Raw genomic sequence first — 21167 nt, 5'->3', positions numbered from 1 at the left:
TGGCGATTTTGCTGTGTAGATTTGCGCAGTGCCGCATTGTTGAACGCATCTATTCCTAAAGACGCTGATTAGCTTGTTCAGGTGTTTTATATCAGAGTTGGGGCTAAACTCTGCAGGAAAATGGATCTCGCGGGCCAGAGTTGAGAACCACTGGTCTAAATCAAGCGTCAAATGATTTTACCGCTTGTAGCCACTAGGGTGGCCCCAATCTTGTGGGCCCTATGCATTTGCGTGGTTTGCGTAGTGGTTAACAACGCTACTGATGATAGGGCGCTATAACTGTTGTCTCAGACAGATTTGACTAAGACATCCTTAATGTTTTGGTCACCAATATTTAGGTGCTGTGATGCTGAATATGTGAACTATCCCTTGAACTCAATTAAAACTAAAAGATGATGATCTGATAATCCCACAAATTTCACCCTATCAGTTTGTGATTTCAGTTGATTCAGAATGATTTTTCTAAGATAACAGGTCCAGTGACTGTAAAACTCTTCACACTGAACCTGACCACTCACTGTCTGTCTCTCAGTATCAGACTCATGACTGATCTCATCTCAGCATCATTTCAGAATGTAAACATCATCTGACCTCCAGTAACTGTCTGAGAGGTTTTTCTTCTTGTCCTGCAGAAGTGGGTCAGTGCTGGGTCATGGCGTCTGCTTCACATCTCCTCAAGAACTCACTGTATGATCTGAAAAAAGATGAACTTAAAGAGTTTCAGTGGCACCTGAGGAATGATTATAAGTTTCCAGCTTCTGAACTGGAGAAAGCAGATGTCTTAGATACAGCAGATAAGATGGTGGAGCGTGAGAAACAAGAAGGAGCTGTGAAGATCACACTGGACATCCTGAGGAAGATGAACCAGAACCAGCTGGCTGAAGAACTAGAGAACAAATTCAAAGAAGGTAAAAAAAGAGTTTCATCTGATGTTAAAGTTCACATGTCTATTATTCTTCATTTGACAGTAAAGCTGTCAATTGTAATTAAAGCGAGTTCAGCAACAGGCTGAAGAACATCTTAAAACGGAAATATGAGCGGTTATTGATTGGTAATGTAGAGACTATACAGTATCTGTCTGAATAATGTTTAAACTGATCTCTACATGCTGAAGAATGAATCTGATGGAGCAGAACAAATTTTTTCCGTCCTATCTTCAGTCCACACAACCATTTTCCCTCAGATCACATACAGTAAAGATAAACAACCATCAGGTGGCCCAGATATGGATTAAAGACACACGAGAGCCACAAATGGCCCAAATCTCAGCCAAAATTGGTAATTAACCCAAAACATTTCCCAATTGTTTCATGTCAGTCAGCATGACTTTCAATCTAACGTATTTGAATACATTTACATTTAGTCATTTAGCAGACGCTTTTATCCAAAGCGACTTACAGAATATGCGGTATCTTTCATATGTACAGTATATATATATCAATGCAATCTGATGGGAATGAGGTAAGGTGTTGGTTATCCACCTCTTAAATATTTAAAGACTTCTTCTGATATCAGGTTATAAATATTCATACACACGCAGTCTTGTGTATTAAAAGTCGTGCTGACTGACACGAAAAAAGGGGGAAATTCATGTCCATGAACACAAATCAATAGATTCCAAATTCCGTGCCAATTCCACGAGCTGCCTTGAGACTGGATTGGAATAAGTACACGAATAAGTTCTCTTTAAATAAATTTTCTGTGCAGCAACTAGAGTGAATGACTCGGAACTCTTGATAAGAAAATGTTGCCATTCTTAAGTTAACATTTTCTCAGTTGAGTTTGGTTTCATTTATCATAACAAATGCAATCTTTCAAACATCAGACTACAATGGTTAAAAGTAAACTAACCTATAAAGTCATAGGCCATGTGCGCAATCAGGGAAAAAAGGTTTAAAACTGTACCTTTTCTTTTGCTGGGATGGTACCCTAGGGTTTTCTTTCGTACCTTTACAGGTATACAAAACATAATATAATGTTGTACCTTTATAGGGTACATGTACTCTAAAGATCTATTGTGTACATTTAAAGGTACAGTTAAATGTGTTGTACCCCCAATATGATTGCTTTTTAAATATTGGTGACTTTAACATACATGTGTGCTGTGAATCCAAACCTCTGGTTAAAGATTTTCCCAGTGATCTCAGTGTAGAAGAATTCACAGACTTATTTGACTGTACTTGTACTGAGATTTTGGACTCTGTTGCTCCTTTGAGGAAAACGTCCTGAAGCTCTGCCAGAAGAACCCTGGTTGAATGACACTACCCGCTCTCTCAGACATGCCTGCAGAGTAGCTGAGAGAAAGTGGAAAAGGGATAAACTACAAATCTTGTTCAAAATGATGCAGGACACATTATGTAAATTCCAGAAAGCAGTTAAATTAACTCTTTCCCCGCCAGCCTTTTAAAAAAAAGTTGCCAGCCAGCGCCAGCGTTTTTTAACATTTTCACAAAATGTTGATGGCTCACAGTACATTTTATGTAATTAATTTATGGACAAACAATATATCAAATGAAAGAACAGAGTCTCTGCTTGTAAACAAAAGAAACCGTATTCTTCTATCTTCATTTGTTCTTCTTTATCACCCCTTAGACGTGAATAGGTTTCTTCAAATATGCATCACTTTGATTAAACAGCTGAGATAATTAAAATGTTTTGGTCAAAGACTTCACCCAGATTACACTCAGAACAATCATTAAAAACAGATCAAATATATACATTCTAGGTTCAGAGATTATGTACTTTTTCCAAGGGTGTGTAACAGCGCCACCAGCTGTACAACAGTACAAACACCGATTGCCGTAATAACTCGTCTTTGGCGGGGAACGTTTTTTTTTAAATGATGAGATAACTCGTCTATGGCGGGGAAAGAGTTAAACTAAAACTACAACACCTTTTCCCGAAGTTGTAGCCAGTAACAGCCAGCGGCCTCAGGTTCTTTTTAATGTTTTTAACACTCTTGTTAACCCACGTGATTCAGATTGTATTCTGCCATCTTTCATATTATGTGAAAACTTTCTGAAATATTTTGTGGACAAAATTGCTCGTCTTAGTTTTCCACCCATCACGGTTATCAGTGACTCCCCTGATTTCTCCTTTTGCTCAGCTGTCTTTCAGTAGTTTAAGCCGGTTACATTCTCCCATCTCTCTGACATAGTTAAACAGCTACGTCCTGCAAACTGCACCCTTGACCATATTCCTGCACACTTGGCTAAAGATGTCTTTGACACTGTTGGGCAAAGCGTTGTATCTTTGGTTAATACATCTCTCAGCTCAGGTTGTTTACCAGCTGTTTTTAAACATGCCAATGTGCAACCGCTTCTAAAAAAGAATAACTTGGATCCTTCCATTTTGTCTAATTTTAGACCTATACTTAAACTCCCCTTTTTATCGAAAGTCTTGGAGAGAGTTGTTTTTAATCAACTTCAATCATTTACAGATGAATTTAGTATTTATGAAAAATTTCAGTCTAGGTTTGAGCCCTGTCAACAGTACAGAAACTGCTCTTTTAAGAGTTTCTGGACTGGTTACTCTGCTGTTTTAGTCCTTTTGGATTTGACTGCGGCCTTTGATATGGTCAACCACTCTATTCTTTTATCTAGACTTGAACAGTGTGTTGGCATTAAGGGCGTAGCCCTTAAATGGTTTCAGTCATATTTGTCAGACAGGAGTTTTTCTGTTCACCTTGGTGAATTTGCCCCTCTACTTTGTGGCGTCCCCCAAGGGTCAATATTGGGCCCTGTGTTGTTTTCTTTGTATATGCTTGCCCTTGGGGTATATTTTTTACAAGGCACAATATATCCTTCCACTGTTATGCGGATGATGTACAAATCTATTTGCCTGTCAAAACAAATGATAAAGCTTAATTTCTGTCATTACTTGATTGCCTGAGAGATTTAAAAATATGGCTGGATCAGAACTTTCATTGTCTTAATGAAAATAAGACAGAGATTGTTGTGTTTGATCGTACTGGGGATTTAAGTGTTTGTGTAGATGCACTTGGTAATTTGGGTTTGTATGTTCGTCCATTTACTAAGAATCTCGGTGTGATTTTTGACAGTGCTTTAAAATTTTAAAAACAGAATAGTTCTATTGTAAAAGCCAGTTTCTTTCAACTGAGACTGTTGGCTAAAGTCAAGCCCTACCTGCCACGTAAGGAGTTTGAAAGTGTAAATCATGCTTTTATAACATCTAGACTAGACTAATGTAACTCTTTATATGTTGGTTTGGATCAGTCATCTCTTCAACGCTTACAGTTAGTCCAAAATGCAGCAGCTCGGCTCTTAACTGGGACTAAAAAGTATGCACAAATTACCCCAGTCTTACCTTCACTACACTGGCTTCCTGTCTGTTTCAGGATTGATTTTAAGATTCTATTGTTTGTTTTTAAGATTTTAAATGGGTTGGCACCTGCTTATTTATCAGAGCTTTTACATGTCCACGCTCCTGTTAAAGCACTGAGGACATCCAATCAGGTGCTCCTCGATGTTCCAAGAACCAGGTTTAAAAATAAAGGTGACCGCGCTTTTTCAGTGGTGGCACCTAATTTGTGGAATAGTTTACCTTGGCTTTTGTTTCGAGCTGAGCTGAGACATTGTGATGTTTTTACTGTATTTGTCTTGTTTGTGTGGAAAGAAAAATCTTTTTCTGGACATTGTTAAGCACTTTGGTCAACCATGGTTGTTTTTTGAATGTGCTATATAAATAAAATTGAAATGAAATATTTGAGGTGTTTTATACCAGTAAAGGTACAAAAAGGAACCTTTAGGGGTACCATCCCAGTGACAGAAAAGGTACAGTTAAAACTTATTTCTGACAGTGTGTCCTCCCCCAAAAAAAGAACATTTAACTTCAAATGAAACCAATCCTCTACAAAAAGGAAATAGTGTTAAACTTCTGTTAATTCAGTTTCAAGTCATTTTCAGACTTTCAGAACTCAGAAGAAATATTAATGTTTAAATTTATGATTAATGTTAATCAAACACAAAGATGGTAATGCATAGACTAAGGGTGGGCGATCTTCCCAAAAAAGCATATCACAATCTTTATAACAAAGAATCACAATCCATAATTTGAATTGTTATCAACTAGCAATTTTGTCAGTAATGTTGTTTCGGAACTTCGTGAGATGCACTGTAAACCCGTAAAAGTTGAGTGTACTTCAAAACTTTGAGGAAACCGATTACCGTAAAAAAGTTAAGTGCTGTGTATTTGATAGTTTGAGTAAACTTAAAATTTCCAGCTCATCCATTTAAAGGGCAGTGCACTAAATTCCGTGTAGATTGAACTTAAAATAATTAGTATGCTCTGTCCAACTGTGAAATGTAATAAGCTGAGTGTTCTCAACTCAGTTTTTTAAGTAAAGTGGTGTTTTAAGTAGAACTCAATTATACTTGATCAGTAAGTTTAGACAACAAATATTATTAAGTACTTCTGACTCAAAATCATTACTTATGTTAACGTCTTATAATAGTGTTCACTTTACTCAAAAATAAAATTATTGCCTTAAAATATTTAACCAAAACTAACTAAAATGAGCAAAGACAAAAACTACCAACTAAACTGAGTTGAACATTTATTTGAGGTCACGTAGTAATTGTACCAAACATTTGTAATGTAACAGACTATATCACTAAAAGCAAGCAACCATTGAATCAATGTTAAAAATGTTGTAGCAAGAAACTGTCTTTTGTTGATTGTCACCATTGTTAAGTTTAATATGCTGATTCTTCATGTCTAATTGATTCAATAGTTCAAATTTTTTGAGCATATTTTGTTTCTGAGGATATGACTGTCTACACAACTACACAATTTACACATAACAGCACAACACTCTCTTAATCAGTCATTCATAATGATTAAATCGCCATTTGGAATTGCTATCAGATCTCTTTGTTTTTTTTCCCCAAAACAAATGCGTTTTAGCACACTGTGACGAGGGAGGCATGACGAGAGCCGTGGGAGGAGCAAGCGAGGCCGCACACTGTTTCAATGGTCAAAGAGAAATTAAACAAATGTTCTAACAGTAAAACACAAGAGCTCAACTAAAGCAAACACTGATCACCATAATGCTAGTCTGGAGAAATGTCAACATTTTATCTAAATTAATTCAATAATTGCTTGCTCTCTGGGAATCTTTAAAGTTTAAAGTTAATAGAACTGTTTCAGTTTTGATTACTATTAACTCATTTTTAATGAGTAGATAGAACTGTTTGGGAATGAAGTGTGATTTGATTCAATGATGGACAGAAAAAACAAAGTAACTTAACAAACTTGATCACTCAGTGCAGTGTTATGGGTGCAACACGAGTATGTTTACTTTATTGAACATGAACATGTGAAATAAATCATATAAACATGATAACCATGTGCCAAGTTGAGTGCTTATGTTACTTTTAAAGGAAAAACAGAGAGTCTTTGAATGTTTTTGTTCTACTTTAACTTTGCTAATTATAAAAATATTAGACTTCATTTAATTTAAACTTCTAATATTTAGGAGCTGGTCACTGTCAGCCTCACCTTTCTTTCTTTACTGTTCTTACACTTAGAAGTGGCTATTTTGACAGGGATTATCTTAAACCAGGACTAGGCCCTAATTTAGGACATTAAATAGTTTTTACAAACATGCCTTTCTAAAAACATTACTTGTGCGCACCTTAAGACAAAACAATGACACTCAAAGATTTTAAGAAATGTCTTTGCAAGCTGTTTTTAAATAAAACTGTCATATATCTGCCTGCTGTATTTTCCATTTTGTGAATTGTCACTTCCTGTGGTCATCCATCTTGTTTTGTAGTCCTCTTTTTCCCTGTTGATTTGTCACCCCAGGTGTTTTTCATTTACCACTTCCCTTTGTTATCTCATTATGTTGTTAGTTGGTGTATACATAGTTCCTGTGTTTCTCTTGTGTTTTGTCAGTCATGGTTTGGAGTTTTGCTGCTTGTGTTCTTGTGGTTTTGCCTTTTTGTTTGTTTCTTTATTACAAGCCTGCAAATAGATCCACTTCGCTTGCCTGTTTTTTTTGCCCGTCGTGACAGAATGACTGACCCACCCATGGATCCAGCAGGAGAAAAGCAGGACTCATTGGGTAAATTCTGTGCTCTCTATCAATATGGCCGACCCATTGAGGACCATGTGGCAGAGTTTTTGGCAAACTGGCACCTGGCTCTAGTGGATAACGTGGCTTTAAATGAACCGCTTTTGGTGTGGGCTGAATGACAACACCAATGAGAGATTCACACTGGACCTTGGCAGAGTACATCAATCTGTCCCTGCGGCTGGCTGGATCCAATTTCACCATGGGTGCACGAGATGGAGGAGGTCGATTCCCCAAAACAATTTTTTTGGGGTGGCTATGCGGCCAAGGACCCGACAGCCATTGAGCTGGCCCTACCACAGACCGCACAGCAGGCAGCACCATCACGGCCTCTGGACATGTCTCATGACAGAGAGGGTCGGTATCCTGTGTGATGGACCCGCCGCTGACATTGGCACGGGAAGCTGGTATCCCGAGGCCTTCTGCAGTTGCCAACCCAGAGCCCGTCCTAAAGATGGCCACCAGCCCAGAGCCTGTTCACAAGATGTCCACCATGCCAGAGCCTGCAGCCATCATGGCCGCCACACCGGTTGTCCCAAGTCCGGTGGTGTCCGTTCCTGAGGTTCTGCCCCAGGAATTAGCTCTGCCAGTTGTGGCTGCCACCTTCTTGTGTGTCTGCACCAAAGGCCGTTTCTGTGCCTGTGCCAAGATGGCTGCCTCTAAACCTCTCGAACAGCCTGCCTAAACCAAGATGGCCATCCTGGACTCACCTGTGCTCAGTGTCTCCATAGACACTCCTATGCCGCTCAGCCCTGGTGTTCTGCCGGCCCGCTCTGGTCTACTTTCCCCTTTGCCACTACACGGACCTGGCCCTCTATCCCCCTGGTACCCCTCGTCTTATGTTTTGTCAGCCATTGTTTGGACTTTTGCTTTTTGTGTTCTTGTGGTTTTACCTTTTTGTTTGTTTCTTTATTAAATGCCTGCAAATAGATTCCACTTCCCTGCCTGTTTTTCTTGCCCGTCGTGACAAAAACAGCTCTAACATTTATTTTAATCTAGGTGTAAACCCTGTCTGAGAAACCGCCCTTTCATGTTTAATTCCCTAACGTAATTTATTAAATGATCTTGGATTTAATATTCTTGTTATTTTGTCTTGCAGTTGCCAGTAAAGCTGTTGGTGGGGATTACAGTGAGTTCAGCAACAGACTAAAGAACTTTTTAAAACAGAAATATGAGCGGATATTGGATGGTAATTCAGAGAATGCCAAACAGAATACACATTTGAATAATATTTACACTGATCTCTATATAGTGAAGAATCAGACGGGTGGAGTAGTGAATGAACATGAAGTGAGACAGATTGAAGTAAACAGAACTGCTGCTGAGGACACGTCAGTCAAGTGTAATGACATATTTAAAGTCCAGCGTGATACAGGTCAACAAAACAGAAAAGTGCTGACGATGGGCATCGCAGGTGTGGGCAAAACTGTCTCTGTCAATAAATTCATCCTTGACTGGGCTGAAGGGAAAGAAAATCAGGAAATCATCTTTATTTTTCCTTTGCCCTTCCGTCAAATGAATCTGATTAAAAAGAACTGAAGTCTACTGGAACTAATTCATGAATACTTTAGTTTTGAAAAACAACTATCATCACTGCCTAAAGAAGAAGATAAAGTGATGTTCATCTTTGATGGTCTGGACGAGTGTCGCTTCTCTTTGAGCTTTGAGAAGAGCGAGAGATTGACAGATGTTCAAAAGAAAACAACAGCGGACGTCATAATAACAAACCTGATCAAGAGAAATCTGCTTCCCTCCGCTCTCATCTGGATCACCTCCAGACCGGCAGCAGCCCATCTGATACCTCGACGCCACATTGATCAGGTGACAGAGGTACGAGGATTCAACGATGAGCAGAAGGAGAAATACTTCACCAAAAACAGCAAACCTGACATGTCAGAGAGAATCATGTCACACATCAAGAGATCCAGAAGTCTGTACATCATGTGTCACATTCCCGTCTTCTGCTGGATCTCTCTCAGCGTTCTTCAGCCTCTGATGACTCAAGAGAATCAGCACAAAATTCCCACAACTCTCACAGGGATGTACATCTACTTCTTACTCTCTCAGATGGAACAGATGAAAGCAAAAAAACAAAGTGACAATCTTCCTCAGTCTTTTGAAGATGTTGTTCTGAAGCTTGGGGAACTGGCTTTTAAACAGCTTCTGAAGGGAAATCTGATTTTCTACAAAGAAGATCTTGAGGAATGTGGGCTGGATGTCAGTGAAGGTTTGGTTTTCTCTGGGTTATGCACTCAGATTTTTCAAACAGAAAAGCCAGTTTCTGGGAGAAAGGTCTACAGTTTTGTACATCTCAGTGTACAGGAATTCCTCGCTGCTCTATAAGTGCTTTTCATTTACAAAGTCAAAAAAACAAACAAATTACCTCTCACACTGAGAGACAAAATGAAATGAAAATTAATGAAAAATTCACTGTTTGACCTTCATAGGACGGGAATTAAAAATGCCCTTCGAAGCAAGAATGGACACCTGGATCTTCTCCTGCGGTTCCTCATGGGTCTCTCACTGGAGTCAAATCAGAATGAGCTGAAAGATCTTCTGCCCTCACTGAAGATCACAGCAGAAGACATGAGACAGACTGCTGAATATATCAAACAGAAAATTAATCATGAAGCATCATCAGAGATGAGCATCAATCTCTTCCACTGTCTGAATGAACTGAAAGATGATTCACTGATAACAGAAATCCAGGCGTATCTGAATTCAGGAGATCTTTCATCACAAGATCTCTCTTCTGTTCAGTGGTCTGCTCTGGTGTTTGTGCTGCTGATGTCTGAAGAGACTCAAGAGATGTTTGAGCTGCAGAAATACAGAAGATCTGATGAAGCTCTGATTCGACTTCTGCCAGTGATCAGAAACACCAGAAGAGCTCTGTAAGATTCATCTCATCATTCATATTTGCACCACACTGACACATCAGAGTAATCTGATCAAATACAACTTTTTTATTAAACAATATGTATTACAAAAACATCCTGGCCAATGTTTTAGTCCCTAAGGTTGTAAATTAAATGTAGGTTGTGCTGTTTGTACATCAAATATTATAACAAACGTTACATCTCTTTGTCTGTAGATTGACAGCAGCAGAATAGATTTTGTTGCTGAATTAACTGAATTTAATGAAGTTATCAGAATATATGAACAATCTCAATTTAAACACAAGAAAGTCTTTAATTGTTGTGTTCAATTCTTATTTGATAGCACATTTGATGCTTTTAGTTTTACTGCTACTGTATGTTCACATGATCTCTCTGTTTTATGTATTTGTTGTCGATTATAACAGTAAAGTTTTAATTTTAAAGTATTGTTTGTGTTTTTCCTGCACATAGTCTTCAGAACTGTCATCTGTCTGAAGAGTGATGTGAAAGTTTGTCTTCATGTCTACAATCATCGACGTCTCTGAGAGAGCTGGACCTGAGTAACAATGATCTGAAGGATTCAGGAGTGAAGCTGATCTCTGACGCTCTCAAGACTCACAACTGTCCGCTACACACACTGAGGTCAGACACTTTCACTGAAAATACTTTCATATAATAATGAGAGTGTCTGTCATACACTAGATGTTCTTTACACACTTCTGTATCATTGTGTTTTGGTTGTGTTTAGATTGTCCGGGTGTAATGTGACTGATGAGTGTTGTGAAAGTTTGTCTTCATGTCTACAATCATCGACGTCTCTGAGAGAGCTGCACCTGAGTAACAATGATCTGAAGGATTCAGGAGTGAAGCTGATCTCTGACGCTCTCAAGACTCACAACTGTCCGCTACACACACTGAGGTCAGACACTTTCACTGAAAATACTTTCATATAATAATGAGAGTGTCTGTCATACACTAGATGTTCTTTACACACTTCTGTATCATTGTGTTTTGGTTGTGTTTAGATTGTCCGGGTGTAATGTGACTGATGAGTGTTGTGAAAGTTTGTCTTCATGTCTACAATCATCGACGTCTCTGAGAGAGCTGGACCTGAGTAACAATGATCTGAAGGATTCAGGAGTGAAGCTGATCTCTGATGCTCTCAAGACTCACAACTGTCAGCTACACACACTGAGGTCAGACACTTTCACTGAAAATACTTTCATATAATAAATGAGTGTCTGTCATACACTAGATGTTCTTTACAAACTTCTGTATCATTGTGTTTTGGTTGTGTTTAGATTGTTCGGGTGTAATGTGACTGATGAGTGTTGTGAAAGTTTGTCTTCATGTCTACAATCATCGACGTCTCTGAGAGAGCTGGACCTGAGTAACAATGATCTGAAGGATTCAGGAGTGAAGCTGATCTCTGATGCTCTCAAGACTCACAACTGTCAGCTACACACACTGAGGTCAGACACTTTCACTGAAAATACTTTCATATAATAAATGAGTGTCTGTCATACACTAGATGTTCTTTACAAACTTCTGTATCATTGTGTTTTGGTTGTGTTTAGATTGTTCGGGTGTAATGTGACTGATGAGTGTTGTGAAAGTTTGTCTTCATGTCTACAATCATCGACGTCTCTGAGAGAGCTGGACCTGAGTAACAATGATCTGAAGGATTCAGGAGTGAAGCTGATCTCTGATGCTCTCAAGACTCACAACTGTCAGCTACACACACTGAGGTCAGACACTTTCACTGAAAATACTTTCATATAATAAATGAGTGTCTGTCATACACTAGATGTTCTTTACAAACTTCTGTATCATTGTGTTTTGGTTGTGTTTAGATTGTTCGGGTGTAATGTGACTGATGGGTGTTGTGAAAGTTTGTCTTCATGTCTACAATCATCGACGTCTCTGAGAGAGCTGGACCTGAGTAACAATGATCTGAAGGATTCAGGAGTGAAGCTGATCTCTGATGCTCTCAAGACTCACAACTGTCAACTACACACACTGAGGTGTATAATGACTCAATTCCTACACAGTAAACAAAAAATGTCCGGCACTTTAACAAAAAATGTGTTGCTAAAATTCTAACTAGGTACATTTTCTAAAGAATACTTGAGTGGTGCTTGCTGTGGCAAAACTGGGCAGTTACTAGGGGATTGTCCTTGGGGACCCAATCGCCTCGGTTCTTTTTTAGAAAAGGCCTATGAGAATTGGCGAATTAATTTTGCATATCCGGCTCCACCACGGACATCGGGGTATAAAAGGAAGCCAATATGCTTCATTCATTCAGCTTTGTGCTTTCGTCCCGACTTGATCAGTGGACAGTTCAACGTTATGTCAAATGATCACATTAGGGTGCCTATACTACTCGCCACTTCATTCATTCAGATTTGTTCTTTGGAGCCAAATGTTTAGGCTCGTCCCGACGCCTTTTTCTAAAAGAGTGAGATTTCTCATTCACCTTGTTTCACCTGATGGATATACGGTGCGATTAGCGGTGTTCACCTCGTCTCGTCCTTTAGTGGTTGAGCTTCCGGTGGGCGGAGTTTTGGTTGCATGCAGGGCTCGTGAGGAAGATGAAATGTCGGTCGCTACATCGGAGGGTGCGCTGCTTGCCTCGTATGATGAAGGACCTCTTAACGTCCTGCCCCTTCAGAACAACCCTCAGGATGAGGCGGATTCTGAGATGGCAGCGAAACTTTCCCAGGCAGCCGCAGGCATTGGACTAAAGGTAAGTCCTCCACCATTCCAAGAAAATCTACGTTTCTAAGTGGACCGTGCGATCGCGACGCATCTCTGCCCGCAGAACCTGCCACCTGGAGGAACCAACCAAGGCTCCCTTCAAAAGCACGTAAGTTCTCATCACTGATGGCGAGGGCTTACAGCACTGCAGGTCAGGCCGCTTCTGCCTTGCATGCTATGGCGATCCTTCAGGTACATTTTCGCACACCGCTACAGATTTCGCTCACCGCTACACACAAAGGTGACGGTGCATGCCCTGGGGAGGACGATGTCCACACTGGTGGTCCAGCACTTGTGGCTTAACCTTGCTGAGATGAAGGATGCGGTGATAATAGACATCCTTGCTTCACTCCCGTTCTTACTGTAAAGGCATATGTGAGTTGCCTGCCATGATCTACCCTACATGTCATCCCTTCACAAGAATTTAATGTTTGTGATCTTATCTGGCCACTCCATAGAGTCTCAGTAGCTTCCAGAAGGTCTGTCTATCAACGGTGTCAAATGCCTTCTCGTAGTCAATAAAGTTAATGACAAACTCTAACGACTGCTCTAGGATGATCTGTAGTGTTGCAATCTGATCAGTGCATGACCTTCCCTTTCGAAAACCAGCTTGTTGGTCAAGAAGTAGTGTGTCTATTTAATCTTTTATCCTGTTCAGCAAGACCTGGTTTGATCACTTTCCTGGGATTGACAGTAATGTAATACTGTATTTTGAGCAACAACTGAGATCACCTTTTTTGGCAGCTTGATTATGTAACCTTCCTTCAATTCCATTGGCACTTTCTCCTCTTCCCAGATCTTTTTGAAAAGGGGATGGAGCAGCTTCACACTGGTTTCTACATCCACCTTCAGTGCCTCTGCTGGTATACTGTCTTGACCTGCAGACTTTCGATTCTTTAACTGCTTAATTCCACAAAGAATTTTGTCCTTTCTGGGTATACTGAAGTAAATTGGTGAATCACTGGAGGCTGGCAGAATGTCCTGTAGGGATGGGGGGATGGTTTATTCAGCAGCTGTTCAAAATGCTCCACCCATCTATTCTTTTGCACTTCTTCATCTGCTATCATTCTACCTTCTCTATCCTTTATTGGTTTCTGTACATTGATAAATTTTCCTGAAAGTATCTTGATATTAGAGTACAGGTCTCGTGTGTTGCCGTGTTGTGCTGCTGCTTCCACTTCTGTTTCCAGCATCTCTGTGTTGTTTTTTTTTGTCTGCCTTGATCCTGCGCTTTACGTTCCTGTTGGCTGGGTCTTCCTTATGTCTGTGTGTATAAGGGTCCAACACTTCTTGGCATGTTGTTATCACTGCCTCTTTATCTTTCTGTCACTTTCCATTGACACTGTTATTCTTTTTTGCAGCTTATGCAGTACTTGAAACTCGCTGGAGAGAGTGATGCAGAATTCGTGCCATTTATTGTTATCTTTCAAGTTTGAGATATTGTATCGCTGTCATTGATTTGAACCCCCAGACCAGTTCTTCTATAACTTGAGCTTCAAACGAGCAACAAGGAGATGGTGGTTGGATGCGACATATGCTCCTCTCTTGACCTGTATGTTCTGAAGAGACCTACGGAACTTGAGAACTTGCATGCTTTTGAAGGGAGCCTTGGTTGGTTCCTCCAGGTGGCAGGTTCTGCGGGCAGAGATGCGTCACGATCGCATGTTCCACTTGGAAACGTAGATTTTCTTGGAATGGTGGAGGACTTACCTTTAGTCCAATGCCTGCGGCTGCCCGGGAAAGTTTCGCTGCCATCTCAGAATCCGCCTCCTCCTGAGTGTTGTTCTGAAGGGGCAGGACATTAAGAGGTCCTTCATCATCCGAGGCAAGCAGCGCACCCTCCGATGTAGTGACCGACATTTCATCTTCTTCACGAGGAAATCTTCCGCTTCATGCAATCAAAACTCAACCGCTAACGGACGAGACAAACACCGCTAATCGCACTGTATATTCATCAGGTGAAACAAGGTGAATGAGAAATCTCACTCTTTTAGAAAAAGGCGTCGGGACGAGCCTAAACATTTGGCTCCGAAGAACAAATCTGAATGAATGAAGTGGCGAGTAGTATAGGCACCCCTAATGTAATCATTTGACATAACCTTGAACTGTCCACTGATCGAGTCGGGACGAAAGCACAAACCTGAATGAATGAAGCATACTGGCTTCCTTTTATACCCGGATGTCCAGGGTGGAGCCAGATATGCAAAATTAATTTGCCAATTCTCATAGGCCTTTTCTAAAAAAGAACCGAGGCGATTGGGTCCCCAAGGACAATCCCCTAGTAACTGCCCAGATTTGCCACAGCAAGCACCACTCAAGTATTCTTTAGAAAATGTACCTAGTTAGAATTTTAGCAACACATTTATTGATAAAGCGCCGGACACTTTTCATTTACTGTGTAAGAATTGAGTCATTACACACCTCAGTATCTCTAGTGGACAGTTGTGAGTCTTGAGAGCGTCAGAGATCAGCTTCACTCCTGAATCCTTCAGATCATTGTTACTCAGGTCCAGCTCTCTCAGAGACGTCGATGATTGTAGACATGAAGACAAACTCTCACAACACTCATCAGTCACATTACACCCGGACAATCTAAACACAACCAAAACACAATGAAACAGAAGTGTGTAAAGAACATCTAGTGTATGACAGACACTCTCATTATTATATCAGAGTATTTTCAGTGAAAGTGTCTGACCTCAGTGTGTGTAGCGGACAGTTGTGAGTCTTGAGAGCATCAGAGATCAGCTTCACTCCTGAATCCTTCAGATCATTGTTACTCAGGTCCAGCTCTCTCAGAGACGTCGATGATTGTAGACATGAAGACAAACTTTCACAACACTCATCAGACAGATGACAGTTCTGAAGACTATGTGCAGGAAAAACACAAACAATACTTTAAAATTAAAACTTTACTGATATAATCGACAACAAATACATAAAACAGAGAGATCATGTGAACATACAGTAGCAGTAAAGCTAAAATCATCAAATGTGCTATCAAATAAGAATTGAACGCAACAATTAAAGACTTTCTTGTGTTTAAATTGATATTGTTCATATATTCTGATAACTTCATTAAATTCAGTTAATTCAGCAACAAAATCTATTCTGCTGCTGTCAATCTACAGACAAAGAGATGTAACGTTTGTTATAATATTTGATGTACAAACAGCACAACCTACATTTAATTTACAACCTTAGGGACAAAAACATTGGCCAGGATGTTTTTGTAATACATATTGTTTAATAAAAAAGTTGTATTTGATCAGATTACTCGGATGTGTCAGTGTGGTGCAAATATGAATGAATCTTACAGAGCTCTTCTGGTGTTTCTGATCACTGGCAGAAGTCTAATCAGAGCTTCATCAGATCTTCTGTATTTCTGCAGCTCAAACATCTCTTGAGTCTCTTCAGACATCAGCAGCACAAACACCAGAGCAGACCACTGAACAGAAGAGAGATCTTGTGATGAAAGATCTCCTGAATTCAGATACGCCTGGATTTCTGTTATCAGTGAATCATCTTTCAGTTCATTCAGACAGTGGAAGAGATTGATGCTCATCTCTGATGATGCTTCATGATTAATTTTCTGTTTGATATATTCAGCAGTCTGTCTCATGTCTTCTGCTGTGATCTTCAGTGAGGGCAGAAGATCTTTCAGCTCATTCTGATTTGACTCCAGTGAGAGACCCATGAGGAACCGCAGGAGAAGATCCAGGTGTCCATTCTTGCTTCGAAGGGCATTTTTAATTCCCGTCCTATGAAGGTCAAACAGTGAATTTTTCATGAATTTGCATTTCAGTTTGTCTCCCAGTGTGAGAGGGAATGGGTTTGTTTTTTTGACTTTGTAAATGAAAAGCACGTAAAGAGCAGCGAGGAATTCCTGAACACTGAGATGTACAAAACTGTAGACCTTTCTCCCAGAAACTGGCTTTTCTGTCTGAAAAATCTGAGTGCATAACCCAGAGAAAACCAAACCTTCACTGACATCCAGCCCACATTCCTCAAGATCTTCTTTGTAGAAAATCAGATTTCCCTTCAGAAGCTGTTTAAAAGCCAGTTCCCCAAGCTTCAGAACAACATCTTCAAAAGACTGAGGAAGATTGTCACTTTGTTTTTTTGCTTTCATCTGTTCCATCTGAGAGAGTAAGAAGTAGATGTACATCCCTGTGAGAGTTGTGGGAATTTTGTGCTGATTCTCTTGAGTCATCAGAGGCTGAAGAACGCTGAGAGAGATCCAGCAGAAGACGGGAATGTGACACATGATGTACAGACTTCTGGATCTCTTGATGTGTGACATGATTCTCTCTGACATGTCAGGTTTGCTGTTTTTGGTGAAGTATTTCTCCTTCTGCTCATCGTTGAATCCTCGTACCTCTGTCACCTGATCAATGTGGCGTCGAGGTATCAGATGGGCTGCTGCCGGTCTGGAGGTGATCCAGATGAGAGCGGAGGGAAGCAGATTTCTCTTGATCAGGTTTGTTATTATGACGTCCGCTGTTGTTTTCTTTTGAACATCTGTCAATCTCTCGCTCTTCTCAAAGCTCAAAGAGAAGCGACACTCGTCCAGACCATCAAAGATGAACATCACTTTATCTTCTTCTTTAGGCAGTGATGATAGTTGTTTTTCAAAACTAAAGTATTCATGAATAAGTTCCAGTAGACTACAGTTCTTTTCAATCAGATTCAATTGACGGAAGGGCAAAGGAAAAATAAAGATGATTTCCTGATTTTCTTTCCCTTCAGCCCAGTCAAGGATGAATTTATTGACAGAGACAGTTTTGCCCACACCTGCGATGCCCATCGTCAGCACTTTTCTGTTTTGATGACCTGTATCACGCTGGACTTTAAATATGTCATTACACTTGACTGACGTGTCCTCAGCAGCAGTTCTGTTTACTTCAATCTGTCTCACTTCATGTTCATTCACTACTCCACCCGTCTGATTCTTCACTATATAGAGATCAGTGTAAATATTATTCAAATGTGTATTCTGTTTGGCATTCTCTGAATTACCATCCAATATCCGCTCATATTTCTGTTTTAAAAAGTTCTTTAGTCTGTTGCTGAACTCACTGTAATCCCCACCAACAGCTTTACTGGCAACTGCAAGACAAAATAACAAGAATATTAAATCCAAGATCATTTAATAAAAGCCAGACAGGGCTTACGCCTAGATTAAAATACATGTTAGAGCTGTTTTTGTCACGACGGGCAAGAAAAACAAGCAGGGAAGTGTATCTATTTGCAGGCATTTAATAAAGAAACAAACAAAAAGGCAAAACCACAAGAACACAAAAAGCAAAAGTCCAAACAATGGCTGACAAAACATAAGACGAGGGGTACCAGGGGGATAGAGGGCCAGGTCCGTGTAGTGGCAAAGGGGAAAGTAGACCAGAGCGGGCCGGCAGAACACCAGGGCTGAGCGGCATAGGAGTGTCTATGGAGACACTGAGCACAGGTGAGTCCAGGATGGCCATCTTGGTTTAGGCAGGCTGTTCGAGAGGTTTAGAGGCAGCCATCTTGGCACAGGCACAGAAACGGCCTTTGGTGCAGACACACAAGAAGGTGGCAGCCACAACTGGCAGAGCTAATTCCTGGGGCAGAACCTCAGGAACGGACACCACCGGACTTGGGACAACCGGTGTGGCGGCCATGATGGCTGCAGGCTCTGGCATGGTGGACATCTTGTGAACAGGCTCTGGGCTGGTGGCCATCTTTAGGACGGGCTCTGGGTTGGCAACTGCAGAAGGCCTCGGGATACCAGCTTCCCGTGCCAATGTCAGCGGCGGGTCCATCACACAGGATACCGACCCTCTCTGTCATGAGACATGTCCAGAGGCCGTGATGGTGCTGCCTGCTGTGCGGTCTGTGGTAGGGCCAGCTCAATGGCTGTCGGGTCCTTGGCCGCATAGCCACCCCAAAAAAATTGTTTTGGGGAATCGACCTCCTCCATCTCGTGCACCCATGGTGAAATTGGATCCAGCCAGCCGCAGGGCCAGATTGATGTACTCTGCCAAGGTCCAGTGTGAATCTCTCATTGGTGTTGTCATTCAGCCCACACCAAAAGCGGTTCATTTAAAGCCACGTCATCCACTAGAGCCAGGTGCCAGTTTGCCAAAAACTCTGCCACATGGTCCTCAATGGGTCGGCCATATTGATAGAGAGCACAGAATTTACCCAATGAGTCCTGCTTTTCTCCTGCTGGATCCATGGGTGGGTCTGTCATTCTGTCACGACGGGCAAGAAAAACAGGCAGGGAAGTGGATCTACTTGCAGGCTTGTAATAAAGAAACTAACAAAAAGGCAACACCACAAGAACACAAGCAGCAAAACTCCAAACCATGACTGACAAAACACAAGAGAAACACAGGAACTATGTATACACCAACTAACAACATAATGAGATAACAAAGGGATGTGGTAAATAAAATACACCTGGGGTGACAAATCAACAGGGAAAAAGAGGACTACAAAACAAGATGGATGACCACAGGAAGTGACAATTCACAAAATGGAAAACACGGCAGGCAGATATATGACAGTTTTATTTAAAAACAGCTTGCAAAGACATTTCTTAAAATCTATGAGTGTCATTGTTTTGTCTTAAGGTGCGCACAAGTAATGTTTTTAGAAAGGCATGTTTGTAAAAACGATTTAATGTCCTAAATTAGGGCCTAGTCCTGGTTTAAGATAATCCCTGTCAAAATAGCCACTTCTAAGTGTAAGAACAGTAAAGAAAGAAAGGTGAGGCTGACAGTGACCAGCTCCTAAATATTAGAAGTTTAAATTAAATGAAGTCTAATATTTTTATAATTAGCAAAGTTAAAGTAGAACAAAAACATTCAAAGACTCTCTGTTTTTCCTTTAAAAGTAACATAAGCACTCAACTTGGCACATGGTTATCATGTTTATATGATTTATTTCACATGTTCATGTTCAATAAAGTAAACATACTCGTGTTGCACCCATAACACTGCACTGAGTGATCAAGTTTGTTAAGGCACTTTGTCTTGTCTGTCCATCAATGAANGGCTCGGATGCCAGTAAGTCGCCCTTCGATGCTGCAAGCGACATCTCATCTACATCACGCACCGTTTCCGAATACGTGGCTGAGGAACAAGATGGGTGGGACCGCCTTTTGAGGGACGGTCAGACGAGCGAGACGGGGCATGAACGGTCCGCGAGCCTGTGGCTGATGGATTAACGCTGACGGTAATCCCCATATCACCCTCGCGGCTCACCGTGGCGGACGGCAGGGCAAAAGCCGCTGCTCACGCACAGAACGGGAAGCAGACGAGTCGTGGTTGCATCCAAAAGAACACAGCCACCTGTGACCGCAACGTCTGGATCATCATCCGCTCACAGTGCGGGCAGGACGTGTCCACGAACGCCGCCTCAGCATGCTGGACACCCAAGCACCTGAGGCAGACATTGTGTCCGTCCCTCTCCTTGATGAGAGTGTTGCACCCACGAGAACAGTGGGGCATGCCGCGCTGAAGAAATTAGCTCTTTTATTAAAACACCTCTGGTACTGCCGAGACGCCCAGGGGAAGTCACTGTCGAGAAGGGGCGATCCGAAAAACAAAAGGATGCAGCACGCCGTCTTCCTTTTATACCCGGATGTCTGGGGCGGAGACCAGCATGCAAATTTAATTTACCAATTTCATTGGCCTTTTCAAAATTAGTCAGAAGATGATAGGTTCTCAAGTCAAACCCCATTCTGTCGACACAACGTCGAGAGACCGACAGAAAGGGAACCACATTGATCACGTATGCATCTCAAAGGAAGTTCTCATCACTGATGGCGAGGGCTTACAGCACTGCAGGGATTATGGCGATCCTTCAGGTACATTTTTGCACCGCTACAGATTTAGCCCCCAGGGCTACAAAGGTGACGTTGCATGCCCTGGAGAGGACGATGTCCACACTGATAGTCCAGAACTTGTGGCTTAACCTTGCTGAGATGAAGGATGCGGAGAAAGAGCATTTTCTCAACGCTCCCATCTCACAAGAAGGGTTTTTTGGGGACACAGTGGAGGATTTTGCACAGCTTTTTCCACTGTGAAAAAGCAGACTGAGGCCATTAAGCACATCTTGCCCAGGCGAGATAACATCTATAGACTGCCCAGGGCTCCATGCTGTGGCATCCAGAGTGCTCCGGAAATGTAGCAGCGACAGCATTACGCAAAGCATTGCCTCTCTCGCTCACCTCACCCAGGAACGGTGTAAAGTATCGTCCACTTGTTGCCTCTCGATCGATTTTTGGGGGCATGGTTAGCTCTCCCCAAACCCTCGAGGTGGCTCAGGAGGACGATTGCTATGGCTATGCGATACAGTTCGCTCGACGCCTTCCCAGGTTCAGGGGCATCCTTTTCTCAACTGTGAGGAACAGTGACGCGTCTGTCTTTTGCGAAGAAGGGGGTGATAGAACC

The 21167-nt window shown here is 41.4% G+C and overlaps 2 protein-coding genes and 1 pseudogene across 2 annotated transcripts; 1 reads left to right on the top strand and 2 right to left on the bottom strand.

Annotated features, from left to right (window-relative positions):
• The first annotated feature begins 632 nt into the window (after positions 1 to 632).
• On the top strand, positions 633 to 13310 carry LOC130546090 (NACHT, LRR and PYD domains-containing protein 3-like). Its single transcript, XM_057321169.1, is given in 7 exon segments — positions 633 to 908; positions 8196 to 9987; positions 10721 to 10891; positions 10998 to 11168; positions 11274 to 11444; positions 11550 to 11720; positions 11826 to 13310. Coding segments are annotated over 7 exon segments (2982 nt in total). The 5' UTR covers positions 633 to 652; the 3' UTR covers positions 12076 to 13310.
• LOC130546375 (uncharacterized) lies at positions 13029 to 14589 on the bottom strand (annotated as a pseudogene).
• LOC130546154 (protein NLRC3-like) lies at positions 14430 to 18447 on the bottom strand. The gene is made up of 4 exons (XM_057321272.1): positions 16047 to 18447; positions 15428 to 15598; positions 15151 to 15321; positions 14430 to 14641 (listed from the first exon to the last, which is right to left on the bottom strand). Exons 1-4 carry the CDS (start codon positions 17876 to 17878, stop codon positions 14635 to 14637), a joined length of 2181 nt encoding a protein of 726 aa, XP_057177255.1. The 5' UTR covers positions 17879 to 18447; the 3' UTR covers positions 14430 to 14634.
• Positions 18448 to 21167: the final 2720 nt, after the last annotated feature.

The sequence above is a fragment of the Triplophysa rosa genome, linkage group LG22 (assembly GCF_024868665.1).
Source record: "Triplophysa rosa linkage group LG22, Trosa_1v2, whole genome shotgun sequence".
NCBI lineage: Eukaryota > Metazoa > Chordata > Actinopteri > Cypriniformes > Nemacheilidae > Triplophysa > Triplophysa rosa.
Note: the sequence above shows the minus strand (reverse complement) of the source record. Positions and strands in the feature narration are given on the sequence as shown.